At 39.1% G+C, this 14,695-nt stretch overlaps 1 protein-coding gene across 4 annotated transcripts in view; it reads right to left on the bottom strand.

The window, feature by feature from the left end:
• The window catches only part of MSH3 (mutS homolog 3), a 139,621-nt gene that overhangs the window by 26,766 nt on the left and 98,160 nt on the right, over positions 1-14,695 (bottom strand). For all 4 annotated transcript variants that reach the window (XM_031447348.2, XM_031447351.2, XM_031447349.2 and 1 more), the window contains exon 20: positions 671-828. In XM_031447348.2, the coding sequence (XP_031303208.1) occupies positions 671-828 (158 nt within the window). The remainder of the gene's footprint in view (positions 1-670; positions 829-14,695) is intronic.

Below are 14,695 nucleotides of genomic sequence, written 5' to 3'. Positions count from 1 at the left end.
ATTCTCGTCATTCACTTGGAAAGGCATGACAGCTGCTTGATTCTTCCCCTTTACTTTGCAGTTTTCATTCTCCAAAGTGACTAATGATTTTTTGTGTTAAGTTATCATTGTGAATTCATATGAGTTCTAGTTGGTGAGACTGGGATACTTCATCCATATTCCTAATATGGTATGCAATTTAGGTTTATATGTCGAGGGTAAGACTAAGCCAGTTGCATGTTATGCCCTTACAGCAAAAAAGAATATGATTTAAATTATCTTGGGTCAGTGCTTTTTTCAGTCTATTCTCAGTTCTCCACCTATAAAACAAGGAGGGTAGGCTAGGTTTTAGAATGCTCTACAAAGCCTACCAGCCACGTCTCCAAGTCTTCTACCACTGATTAAGGTGGAGCAGATCTGCTCTTATCTGTTTAATTTTAATCTTCTACATATGATTTTCTTTAGAGAAAGAACTTAGTAACTAAAAGAAACTTGAAAACATTGGACAAAATCATCTCCTACATCTCCTCTGGTATTAATATTCATGATGAAATGATTCCTTTAAGCTCCTAAACTCTAAATATTTTAATAACAAATCTGTTCATCTAAATATGAACATAAGAAAACTCATATAACAATGTGGGCTTGATTTATTGTTAGAAATATATTCAAACAGAACTAATGTTTTTACCTCGTGAAAACGCCATCCACAATTCCAATTGTTGCTTCCTCTGCAGGAACATAGGAGCCAATCTGAGCCATGATAATAATCAATGCAACTTGTTTTATGTATAAGCTCTTTCCACCCATGTTGGGTCCAGTAATTATCATTACTCTCTCCGAGTTCCCCTAGAAAATTAAAAGGCAATTTCATTTATTGTACCAGACGGATTTCTATGTAATATCTACAACTTATTTCTTAAATGGGAATGTATTAGGCAAAAGATTGCACTGTGGTATGTCACCCATTAAGTATCACAAAGGGAAAGAGGACCTCTTTGTCTTCAACTTGAACTGTGCTATCACAGAACAGTGAAGTCTTAGCAGCACACATGGTTGTTTCTGGGTAGAAGAAAGGAAATAACAAGAAGCAACCTAAACGAGAGAACTACTCTGGCTTTCTCCTTAAATAATCATTAACCTGCCTATGTGTGTTTTGTATATTATTTACATTTAGAATCTATCAATTTCCACTTGTCCATCTTAAAATTACAGGTATTATATATCTAATTGCTAAAGGCTCTAATTTGGGTTGGTAGCACATGAAAAAAATTAGGATAAAAATATTTACAAGAAAAAATGCATTTATAAAAAAATACAAAGAGAAGACAAAGGACATATGCCAAAATGTTCACAGTGGTTGTCTTTGGGATTAAAGAGCAATTTTTCTCTTCTTTCTCCCTTTCTTTATATCACAAACTTCAATCCATAATTTATTTGTGAATGGGTTCTGCAGCAATGAGTGAGCCATTTCCTAAATACCCACTATGTTGGATTACACAAAAAGAGTCTGGAGTAATTTTCACTGTGATATTAATTTCTATGAGAACCCTGGCAAACAAAGAAATGACCTTGTAGAAAAAGAAGAGAATAAATATGAACAAAGAATTGGCCCCTAAATCAGGAAAGGTAATTTGGACTTTCTAGTTCTCTAAGGTCTCATTTTTCTTGCTCCTAAAATGAGGGAGTTGAATTAAACAATCTCTCACCCTCAAATTTTATGATTCTCTGAAATAAAATCTATACAAATTCAGGCCTATAACATGTATCTGTAGCCCAGGTGGAATAAAGGGCAGGAACTAAATTAGCCTAGAGGTTTGCTCCAGATTTTCTTGGACAAGGGGAGGCTGTGGAATTGACCTGTAAGAGGTACCTGGGTAAGTGGTTCAGTGGTCACACTGTGGAAGTGGATTTTCCAAGCCTACTCAAGATTTGAAGATTTCAGACAAGAACTAACTTTGAGCCTTTAAAGCATGAAATGCTTTCGGTCACTAAACTCAAGTATCTATAGGTGACCAAAACGGTGCTTTCCTAAAAGCCCTAATGTTTAGACTTCTAATGGGAGATATATTTCCAGTAAATACGAACAAGAAAAAAGATACACACTGAAGAATCAGGAGGTATTCTGAGGTGCATACATACCCAGTCTCCACCTCCACTGCTCCACCCTGGTGGGCCACTGCAGTGGACCCTGAATGGTCTTCCTGCTTAGCTGCCCACAGTCTATTCTCCACAAGGCAGCCAGAGTGATTGTCTCAAAAACTAAAACACAACCTGTCTCCTGCCAAAAGCCCACATATAACTGCCCAGGGCACTCATAATAAAGCCCCAACTCCTGACCATAGTCTGAAGGCCATGCCTGCCTCTCTGGTAATCTCCTCCCATCTCCCCCATGTTCACTCAGAGCCAGCTGGACTGGATCCTGCTCTTCTTCCACCTGCCAGAAGATGTCAAGCTCACTCCAGCCTCAAGGCCTTCTCACAGCTGTTCCCTCCACCCGCGATGCTCTTCCCCGAGACTGGATCCTTTCTTATTCCAGTCTAAGCTCAAATGTGGACTCTCAGGAGACACCTTTCCTGACCACCCAATCTACTTAAGCCCCTTTGTCCTGTCATTCTCTATCACGTCAGTCCATTTTGTTTTTTTCATACTTTTTATCCCTCTCCAAAATTTCCTTAATTTTCTTGCTAACTTGATTATTACAAACCTCACTATTAGAATGCAAGTTCCCATAAGGGCAGGCTCTATGGCATCTTGCTCATCCTCACTGCCTAGCACAAGGCCTGGCATAAAGAAGACACTCAGTAAATACTGCTCAAAAAGATTAATTTTAATATGCAGAGATATCACAGTGGGGATGTTCATCAACCTTTCATTTCAAGAAGTCATTTGCATTCTCTATAAAATTAGTCAGGAATTTGAGACACCCTTTCTTCTCTAGTTCCCAAAATGATATAGCCAAGATGACATAATAAGTACAAATGTGATTAAGGAATTTCACATATTTAGTGTGCTCATCTATCTTTTAGCAAGGATCACGTGTATTTGAGGCACCATATATCAAAGGGTCCCAGATATGAAAAATATATTGAATCTATGTGGAAGACCAGTTCGGATGTGTAAGCATTCTAACAGAAGAGCCAGAAGCCAAAAGTTGGCAAAAACCTCCTCTTTACTCACTCTAGAGTTTACTGAAGTTACTGAGAATGCATCCAACTGAACTAGCCTAGACAGTGCCCAGCTGTGCTAGGCATCTAGCTAGATGCCATGTACAGAGCAAGTTCTCAAGAAACCACACACAGATGGATGGCTGGGTAGACAGATGAATGACAGTGAACAAAAGCTGAAGTACTGCACCAAGAGGACTGTTTCTGAATGGCACCTACTATCTTGATGAGCCTCTGGAGAGGCTATAAGTTCATTCTTTAAAGTTTTTACCTTAGTACAGTGATGTCTGTCTGGATAGCATCAGTCAGTAAGATTTTAGTATTGTGTAGCAAGAGTCAAAACACTGACTCTAAATCAGTAAGTTTTAAATAGCTAATCAAGGTCCACATTTAATGCCATATTCTGTGGGAGAAAAAGAGAAGTGGAGATAAAAAGAATAAAAGGTAAATTTTAAGGTATCACAAGAAAATTACAGATAACAAGTGCCAGGCACTGTGCCTAAGACTTGACGTGCATCATCTCATTTAGTTCTCCCAACAGTCTCAGGGGGTAATGCTAGTACAACTGTATTCCCATGTCACAGGTGAGGAAAGAGAGGCTTGGAGAAGCTCTCTTGCCCACTAAGGCAGAGCTACTAAGCAGCAGAACTGGGCATGGTAAAAGAAAACCATCCTCTGACAGATGTCTCAAAAAGGATCCCTGCTCAATGATAAGAAATCATAGTCACTGCTAAATAGGAGAATAGCTCAGGGCCAGCATCCTTGGGTCCCTCACTGGGTAAATGACAATGATGATCAGTCAGAATATCCCTGAGGTCAGGAGAGGCACAGCAGGAAATAAGTGAAACAATTAAAATCATTTAATGTTAATTTCTAAGACCTGAGTATCAGCTAATTTTCTGCAAAAACTGCCTTCTTCCTTGACAGGTACAGATATTGACATCTATCCTTTAAAAAGAATCATGGTAGAACTATTTTTATAATAGCTGCAGACTGCTGAAAATGTCTGGCAGTTTCCAAGTGTTTTCCTTGAAAATGTCAATCAATGGCAGGTTATAGTAAGAGACTCCTTAGTGAAAGCTTCATCCAGACAAGTTCTCAGCCAAATCCTTGCACTTTTAATCCAAAGTGAACTCAAAAAATATATATTTAAAAAAAATAGGAGAATGAGGTGGAGAGAAGTACAGGCTGTATGTTGAGACACCAAGATAAAGGTCCAAACCCTTCTGACATCTGGATGCTTCCCAATTTACATTCCGAGAGCTAGCTGTTACACAGCCCAACCCCTTCATTTTACAGATGATGAAATCAAGGCCCAGAGTACGGTGGCCTATCTAAAATGACAGTAAACTAACAGTAGAGCAGGATTTGAATTTACACCTCTCATTACTATTAGGCACTTTCCCACTACACTCGTGTAACAAAAAGTAGTACGTGACAAGAATTTTTCAAAAGGAACAAAGAAAGTGCTAGGATAGAAAGGTATTTTTTCTGGCCAGAGTGATGGGGAAGGTGCTAAGGAGGCAGCAGCATCTTTTGGGTCCTGAAGAATGAGTAGTTTGATCAGTAGAGATGGGTAAGGAATAGGAAAAGAGAAGAGAAATTTTCTGCACAGGTCAGAACACTTTAAAAAGTTACCAGTTATCATACAAAATGTCCTTCTTTATCTCAGCGTTTCAGAAGCAGAAAGGAGAACTGGAAGAGACTAGTGACAGAAAATAATATTCAAATGTCATTAATATTTCCTCTAATCTTTAACAATATGATCTGATTAATATGCTATACAAAAACACATTTACTGATTCTCACTGAAAATGAACTAGAGACAGGCAGAAAGACTCTTGTACAGGCAAAGCTGTTAGAAAGATCTGCAAAGAACAGGGTAGGAAGGGAAGAGAAGCAATCAGGTCAGGACCTGTGCCCCTGGGAGGGGACACAAGAGAAGAGAGATCCTCCCTGGGGAGTGAGTGGTTCAAGCCACACACTGGGCGCCCCAGTCCTGGGGTCCAACACTGGGTGCCCTTAGCTGGTTAGAAAGCCAGCGCCACTAACAGGAAGGCTGACAGAAACCTAGACTCTGCTTGTGAAGAGTGCACACACACCTGCTTACTCCTGAAACAAGGTGGAGAAAGCCAATTGAAACCTCACTCGACTCTCGTTGGTTTCTGGTGACCAGCACATGCCATAGTCTGAACCAAGTGCCAGCTCATGCCCCACTCGCTTTGCAAAGCAGCTCCACACTAAGGCGCAGGCCGCTGCAGGTGAGGGGAATACTCAGTTGTGAGGGTATGTGCCAGCCTGTACCCAGAATGGCGTCTGAATGGGGTGGGGGCAGCCATTATTAGGGCTTATAGAAACAGCATTATCAGAAGTCATCCTGGGCTTTGACTAGCCAGGACTACCACAGTCCACACCCAGATTTAGGCCAAGGGCCCACAATGGCCCCATCTGCTGCACAGCACAGCTCCACACAGGCGGAGGGCTGCAGAGGCCAAGGGGAGTGCTCAGTTATGAGAGTCAAAGGCTGCTCAGACCAGGAATGGCATCTGAACTGGGCAAGGGGAGCCACTGCCCACACATACAGAACAAGTACATCAGAAGCGGTCGATTGTGGCTGAAGCCAACGCAGCCCTAATCCAGACTCTCTGGCTCCAGCCCTGCTTCCCTCTGCTGAGAGTAGGGAGAGCACACACTATGAGAGAACGGAGCCAGTTGGACCCAACTCTCAGGGCTTCTGCCCTAGCACCTTGGGACCTGCCCACACCACCTGGCTCTGGCTCTGGCCCCTCCATCTCCAGTCCCATCACCTACCAAGGTGATGGCTGCCAGCACAACCTGGAAAAGATGTGACTCATGGTCATGTCAGATCTAGGTCTCCCACCAAAGCCACTTGGTACACATAGACTATATAAGGTCACTCCCACAAAAGGATACCTCTTTGACGGCAACAGGTAACTGTTTCACCTAATTTCACAGAGACAAAGACAGTTAAACAAAATAAGAAACATAGGAATTTGTTTTAATCAAAAAAACAAGAGAAAGACCCTGAAAAAATGACTAATGAAACAGAAATAAATAATTTACCAGATAAAGAGTTTAAATCATTAGTAATAAGCATGCTAACTGAATTAGAGAAGGAATAGATGAACACAGTGTAAATTTTAACTCTCAAAGTAGGTATAGTGGGAACATATCTCAACATAATAAAGGTCATATATGATAAACTCGCAGCTAACATTATACTCAGTAGTGAAAAGCAAAAAGCTTTCCCTCTAAAATCAGGAACAAGAAAAGGATGCCCCACTTTTATTTAACATAGAATTGAAAGTCCTAGCCACAGCAATCATAGAAGAAAAAAAAAAAAAAAGGCATCCAAACTGGAAGAAAAGAAGTAAAACTCACTATCTGCAGATGGCATATTATTATATATAGAAAATCCCAAAGTCTCCACCAAAAAACTATTAAGACTAATGAATGAATTCAGTAAAGTTGCAGGATACAAGACTAACATACAAACTCAGTTAATAATGAACTATCAGAAAGAGAAAGCAAGAAAACAACCCCATTTAGAATCACATCAAAAAGAAAAAAACACTTAGGAATAAACTTAACCAAGGATGTGAAAAGAATTGTACTCTGAAAACTATAAAACACTGATGAAGGGAATTAAAGATGATACAAAGAATGTAAAGATATCCTGTGCTCATGGACTGGAAGAAACATATTGTTAAAATGTCCATACTACCCAGAGTTATCTACAGATTCAAATTCCGATCAAGGAGGGAAGGGTACAGCTCAGTGGCAGAGTATGTGCTTAGCAAGCAAAAAGTCCCGGGTTCATTCCCCAGTAACTCCCTTAAAAACAATTAAAAAAAAACAAAAACACAAACCAAATAAACCTAATTACCACCCCCCCCAAATCCTATCAAAATGCCCATGACATTTTCCTAGAACTAGAACAAATAATGCTAAAATGTATATAAAACCACAAAACTCCCAAGATGCCAAAGCAATCTTGACAAAAAAGAACAAAGCTGGAGGTATCACCCTCCCAGACTTCAGGCAATACTACAAAGCTACAGTAATCAACACAACATGGTACTGGCACAAAAACAGACACCTAGATCAATCGAACAAAGAGCCCAGAAATAAACCCACACATTTATGGTCAATTAATCTACAACAAACTAGGCAAGAATATACAATGGAGAAAAGATAGTCTCTTCATTAAGCGGTGCTGGGAAAACTGGACAATTACATGTAAAAGAATGAAATCGTAACATTTTCTCACAACATATATAAAAATAAACTCAACACAACATTGTATATCAACTATATCAATTAAAAAAATAAACTCAAAATGGATTAAAGACCTAAATGTAAGACTTGAAACCATAAAACTCCATAAATTGTAGCAGTATTTTTTTTTGGATTAGTTTCTTAAGGCAAAGAAACAAAAACAAAAGTAAACAAATGGGACCTAATTAAACCTAAAACTTTTTGCACAGCATAGGAAACCATCAACAAAACAAAAGTCAACCTACTGAATAGGAGAAAATATTTGCCAATGATACAACCAATAGGGGTTAATGTCCAAAATACATAGCTCATACAACTCAGAATCAACAGGCGCACAAAGAGATGCTCAACATTGCTAATCATCAGAGAAAGGCAAATCAAAATCACAATGACGTATCACCTCACGTTTGTCAGAGTGGCTACCATCAAAAAGTCTACAGATAACAAATATTGGTGAGGATGTTTAAAAAAGACAACCTGTTTACACTGTTGGTGGGAATGTAAACGGGGTGCAGCCACTATGAAGAACACTATGGAGGTTTCTCAAAAAACTAAAAATAGAACTACCATATGATCCAGCAATTCCACTGCTGGGTGTATATCTGAAGAAAAGAAAAATACTAATTCAAAAAGATACATGCATTCCAATGTTCATAGCAGCATTATTTACTGCGGCTAAATATGGAAGCAACCTAAGTGTCTATCAACAGATGAATAAAGAAGATATGCGTGTGAATATGTATATATATATGTGTGTGTGTGTATATATATATACACACACACACATACACATACAATGCAGTATTACTCAGTAATAAAAAAAGAATGAAACTGTGTCATAATATACATGGACCTAAAGGGTATTATGCTCAGTGAAGTAAGTCAGACAGAGAAAGACAAATACTCCATATTATCACTTATGTATGGAATCTAAAAAAACAAACAAAGGAATATAACAAAATAGAAGCAGACTCACAGAAATAGAGAACAAACTAGAGGTTACCAGTGGGCAGAGGGAAGTGGGGAGAGCAAGATAGTGGTAGGGGATTAAGAGGTACAAACCACTATGTATAAAATAAACAACCTACAAGGCTATATTGTACAGCACAGGGGATATAGCTATTATTTTGTAATAACTTTAAGTGGAGTATAATCTAAAAAAAATTTGGATCAATATTCTGTACACCTGAAATTAATCTAATACTGTAAATCAACTATACTTCAATTAAAAATAAAACACATTTACAGCAGAATCATGAGAATAATCTAGCCATGGAATCAAGCTTAAAAATCAAACGTATTTCATGGTATGCATTACTGTTGCTCTGCTTTGTCATTAGGTACAGAGTCAAAAGGTTATGATTATTATTGTAATTAGTCTTACTTTTAACTTTTATATAGACAAAACAAGCTCTTCTGGGAGTATCTGTCCTGGGAGAAGAGAGGAAATAGAAAGTCTGTGGTCTTCGCTCCCCTCTCATACTCTCATCTTTACCAGTTTCAAGGATCATTCATGTGATATGATACAACACATATGGGAGTACCAACTACATGCCCACCAAGTGGCAGGGCCTAAGGTGCCTTCTGGATCTCAAGGTAAGGGACTGTGTGTGGACCAGGATTCCAGTGTCCATCTCGTCCCCCTCTAGACCACCTGGGCTGTGGATTTTCCTCGGGTTACAGAGATCCACAGGGTTCCAGCACTTCCTGGGCACCTTCTTGCTTTGCGTATTGGACTCATTTTCCTCCCTCTTACCAATATAGAAACCACCAATCACACTGTTCCCTTTGTCCCTCCCAATGAGGTAAATTTATGCTATTTATATTAAAAACAAAACCAAAAAACAAGCAAACTAAAAACCCCAACTTCCACTGCTATCAAAAATCCACCCATTACAAAGTGATTTGATTTAAAAAGCAAACAATCCTGAGATGGCAGAGGATTATGGTGGTTTCCCAAGCAATATGTCTTGAGACAGTAAGTCCTGATCTGCCTCTCAGGTTACAGATGTGCCAAGATGCTGACCCTCAGGTGGCAGGGGGGCAAGGGCAGTCAGAGCCCTTGGGCCAACCTCCCTTTTGCTCTGAGGAACCTTTTCCTTCTCCTTGTTCCAGTGTACCAGCACTAGCATCGTTTTCTTGGTATGCTGTGAAGTAAAAAAGGCTGGAAAGCACTGACTGACCTTAGAATACTTCCATGTTTTGGGAAACAGTTTTGGGAAGACTATCTAACTTGGGTAACTCCTGGCAAGTCAATTCCCCTTTCTGGGCCTTGGTTTACTCGCAAGTATGAAGAGGTGGTTACAGTAAACAATCTCTAATTTCCCTTCTAGTTCTACATGATCATTACTGTGTAAATTGGGAAAGCTTCATATTATATCCTGGAAAATAACATTTTGTGAAGGAAAAAAAAGCAAAACTTTGGAGTGAGACTTGAAGACTGCTCAAAACTTCAAGCTAATCCTTATTTATTTAACAAATCTAATAGGATGCCTGCCATGTGCCAGAGAACTGTGATTGACAGGAAGGTTACAACTAAACCAGAGATGCATATTTCTGGTTCTCTTCATGCTTATAGTCCAGTGGGAACCACAAATCAGAATAGGGCAATTTCAATTTAGTGGGATGAATACTAAACTGGGGAGAAACACAGAGTATAGTGGGTAAGTGACAGGGGCACTCATCGCAGCTTTAGAAGGGAAGGCTCAGTGCAAGACATGACACCAAGACCAGACTGAAAGAACAAAAAGGAGCTGGATGGGGAGTGTGTGTGTGGAGGGGCATGGGTGTGTGGGAGGTGGGCGTGGATGGTGCGGGGGAAGATGACATTCTAGGCAGAGGGAGGACCATCTGCCAAGTCCCAGAGGCACAGTAACTTGGGAACTAGATGGCTGGAATTTTCAGCATTAATTCAAATGAGAGAGAGATATGACAGGTTAGGAAAAGCCCTGTGGCGGCAGAGAGGAGAATAAACCAGAGATGGGCAGATCCAGTGGCTGCTAAGTCTACAAATACTCAGATTATGTAACGAGTCAGGGAGGGACCCAAAAAAAGAGGGTTTAAAAGTGGATTCCTTTCAATTATGCTCCGAGAAGTGAAACAAGCGTTCCTGGAAGATGAGGCGGAGTGAGGTCTTAAAGGATAAGAAGGAATAACCAATAGAATCTTGTTTTTTAAAATTTTTATATATATATTTTTTGATGTTCAGATTAAACAATAACCAAATGCTAAAAATTAGGTAGGGATACGTTCAGCAGATGCTTGAGAAATTCTCGTCACTTAAAGCTGCTTCCAGTGAAATGACTCCTTCAGTGTCAGTGCCTGAGAGTGCTTTTTCCTCAGCCTTCTTTCCGTGTTTTGTACAATCTCCCTGAGTGACAGGCTTAGAATCTAAATTCCCTGCACATGCATCGTGCTCATTCTTAAATCCCTAACTCCAGCTCAGCCTTCCCTCCTGGCTTTTACACCACCTTCACATTAAGATCTCTACCGAATGTCCCACAAACACCTCAAAGGCACAGTTCTTTTCTATTTGATTCTTTGCTATATTTTGGTGAGAAACCTTAATACAGCAGGTAAAAAAAGAAAAAGAAAAAAAAAGTTTGTTTATTGACCATTTGGGTATCCTCTACTGTTCAATTCTGGTGCCAATTTTTCTATTGAATAATCTGTTAGTTCCCTCATTGCTTTTATAAATACTCTATTTTGATGTTAATTTAATTGGATACATCTCCCACCAGATTAGAGAGGTATTAGTCTCTTTTTTCTTTGTAAGCCTGACATCAAGTACAACATTAACACAAAGCAACCATGTTAAATTTATAAGAATAAAGTCTTAATAAAACAATGCTAACAAAAAATTCATAAATCAACACAAGACTGTGAAATGTGAAAAAATATGAGTATTTAAAACTTGGAGAAGAAAAGTGGGCAGTAAGTTGGCTTGTTTAGAAGCACCATGATGAGTTTATATAATACAGAATCCAGAAAAGTATAATTACATGAACAAAAGACCATTTCTTAAAATTACATGACTATCAAAAGCAATAATACCATTTGACTTTCAGGAAATTATTTTCAGAATATATTTTATAATTAACACCTATAAATTATTTTAAATTGAGTTTTAACATAGTAAGTTCTTTTTCAACACTATCCCTATATAGAAATTTATACCCTGCAAAAAAGAATGCACTTCACCATAGCAACAGTTCTATATCAACTCCTACTCAAGTTAGAAAAAGGATATGTAAAAGAAATGAATATTCTGGAATATTCTGAGGTGCCTGCTAGAATAAATCGCTCCATTTATTTTATAAAAATTTAAATAAAAGAATTCAATGTTTCTCTAAAACATTCCTGTAATTAGGCTATTTTAGTTTCTCAAATTTTGTTTTACTAAATAGTATAATACATCATTTAAAAGAAAAAGGGAAAGAGAAAAGAATGAAGAAGAAAAGAAAAAAGAAACAAAAATTCAATGTCAAGGATAATACACTTGAGACCAAGTTGGCTGGTACTTGGGAGGATGGGAACAGTAACAGTAAATGATGTTTCAAGTGATTTATAAGTAAATCAAGGTACCAAATGGTACAGCAGTGTTTCTCAAGAAAAGCTACACCCTACTGGTATGATGGAAACTGAAAAAGAAATTCTTATGTTCATGTAGACTTTCAAAAGTTAATAAATACATCAGTACTTATTAACTTGGTTTGATAAATTAACTTACAAACTTCCTAGTGAGAAGAAACACATTTACAGACACTGGGGATCTGGTTACATGCTACTGTTAAATCTTTGATATAAAAATGTATCATTAAACTAGATGTAATTCAAAGCATTTCCTTTCACTTACCACCCTTGTGGCAACCAAATTCACCGGGCACACATCATTACCATCCTTGCTTACAGCCCAAGATGGAATATTCCGTGATATTCCCAACTCCCTTGCTATTCTGGACTTCCTTTCTCTGACCTAATTTCCAACTGCTCCTCTACATTTCAATTTTCTCACTGTACTCTGAAAAATTCCCCAATACTTCTATGTTTCTAACCTCTTTGCTTAACATTTCCTTCATATGCTGACTTAAACTGAAAGCTGGCTTTTATTCCTCTGCAGTCTTCTCATTTCGAGGCTGAGCTTGTTGCCACATCCTACCATCTGTATCTCAGGGTTCAGAGAGTCTCCCGTATCTGCTTCTTTAGGGCTTTACCATCTCTGCTTGTCATTACCACAGGCATCTACAAACCTCCAGGTCACCAACCAGTCTCCATCTCTTGGAATCTCTGACACCTTCCACCACAAATCCTCTTGTTTTAGATGATTTCAACACACACGGATGACTTTTTCTTCAACTCTGCTCCTTGATGTCCTCATCTCCAAAGACTTTCCACTTCTGCTACTCGCCTTCCATGGCCATACCTAGGATCTTGTTACCGCCCAGAACCACACTACCTCTGAAATCTTGAAGTCCGGCATTTCATTCTCTGCAACACCCTCTCTCACTTAACTACTCTCTACATACTAATTCTTCCATCTCATTGCCAGATTACGGTACTCTATGTTGACAAAGACTCTCTCTTTAACCAGATTCTAGTCAGATTCCTCTGAGCCCTCCTCTTGACGAGGCCTCAACTTTAGCCTATAAACCCTGCACCCTCTCAGCACAAATGATTTCACTTATCCTCCTCACTAAGAGACCAGCACAAATGCTAGCACAGTTTCTAACAGCTCAAGGCTGCATTCTTGGGATGACCTCAGTTCCCCTTAAAGTGCCTGCCTGAGAAACCACAACACTGCCAGGAGAGAATTTATATTTGTTCTAGCCAAACCCTGGCGATAAGCAGATAGACCTTGAACCTCTTAGAACAGTTATGTCAGAAAGTTTGCGATTATAAATCCCTCCTCTGCCCCTCTGAGATGTAAATCTTCTGCCACCTAGAACCGTGTTCTCAAGAGCCTGAGAGCCTCTCTTTGAAATGCAAACATTCATGGAGATAACTCTTACAATTCTTCTCAGGCCCTGTGGGAGGGTCTTAGCATCACTTGCCAGAAACCCAGAGGGGTTTCACACTAAACAATCTTCTTTCTCAATTTTCCTGTTTCCTCTTCTCTGAATCTGCTCAAGACACCCCCACACCCATTCCTCCTCCTTATTCCCTCATTCTCCCTTTAAAACACCCAGTCACCCCTGTACAAACTGAAGCTGAGTTCAAGCTGGACTCTTTTCCCTTGCAGTAATATTACTGAATAAAATACCCTTAGCACTTTAACTACTGTATGGCTCTATTTATCTCTGACAGTGTAACTGTCTACATATACACACACAACCTCCTTCCAAGTTCACTTTTTCTTAAAGCTTCAATCATTTCTCTTGCTACTATTCTCAACCTTTAAGGAAAAAAAAATCTAAATTCCTTAATATGGCTTTAAACAAATTGGCCTCTTCCTTATTTCTGAACACTTCTTTCTTTTGCACTCTATGCCCCAACCTCACTCAACATCTTCCAGTTCCCTGGAGCCACCCTGCTCTGCTTCACTCCCAGGCTCTGCCATGCTGGTTCCTCAACCTGGAACACTTCTCCTCATGTCCCTGGTCTGCACGGACTCACTCTCTTTAGTCAATATCTCAACCTGGGAAACCTTCCCAAAAGCTCCCCCTATACTGGGTTTGGCTGACTTGCTACATGCTCCGTGACACCTGGTTTTCTGCACCATTCGCACTTCCCAAGCTATATGGTAATAATCTTGTCTGCTAGACCACAAGCTCTCTAAGGGCATGGAATATCTCTGTTTTGCTTACCACTCTGTCCTAATACTTTGCTTCACTACCTGGGGCTAAATAGGCACTCAGTAAGCATGTGTTAAATGTATAAATACTTAAAATCATTAACGTTCTGTAAGAGAACTCTAGTCCATATGACAAAAATTCTTATCATTGAAATCGACTGAAGCATCTGTGATTCTTTCACAAAAGATCTGAAAACAGTAAAACACAAAACAAAGCATATACTATACACTAACAGGAATTTGCAAAACCATGGTATAATTCCACCCCATTAGCATATGTGGCCATTTATAAATATAAAATATTTTCCCTGTGTACCAAGGATAACTAATTAGGACTAATCCTTTAGTTGCTAAATCTTTCCCTCTATGGATATCTTTCATTGGAAATAGCACCAATTCCATGTTTGGTGGTGAATAGAAAACTATTGTCAAGGATCAGTCAATTTAAATCCAAAGTTAA

Source organism: Camelus dromedarius, chromosome 3, assembly GCF_036321535.1.
Source record: "Camelus dromedarius isolate mCamDro1 chromosome 3, mCamDro1.pat, whole genome shotgun sequence".
Taxonomy (NCBI): domain Eukaryota; kingdom Metazoa; phylum Chordata; class Mammalia; order Artiodactyla; family Camelidae; genus Camelus; species Camelus dromedarius.
This window is presented reverse-complemented; position numbering and strand designations above follow the sequence as displayed.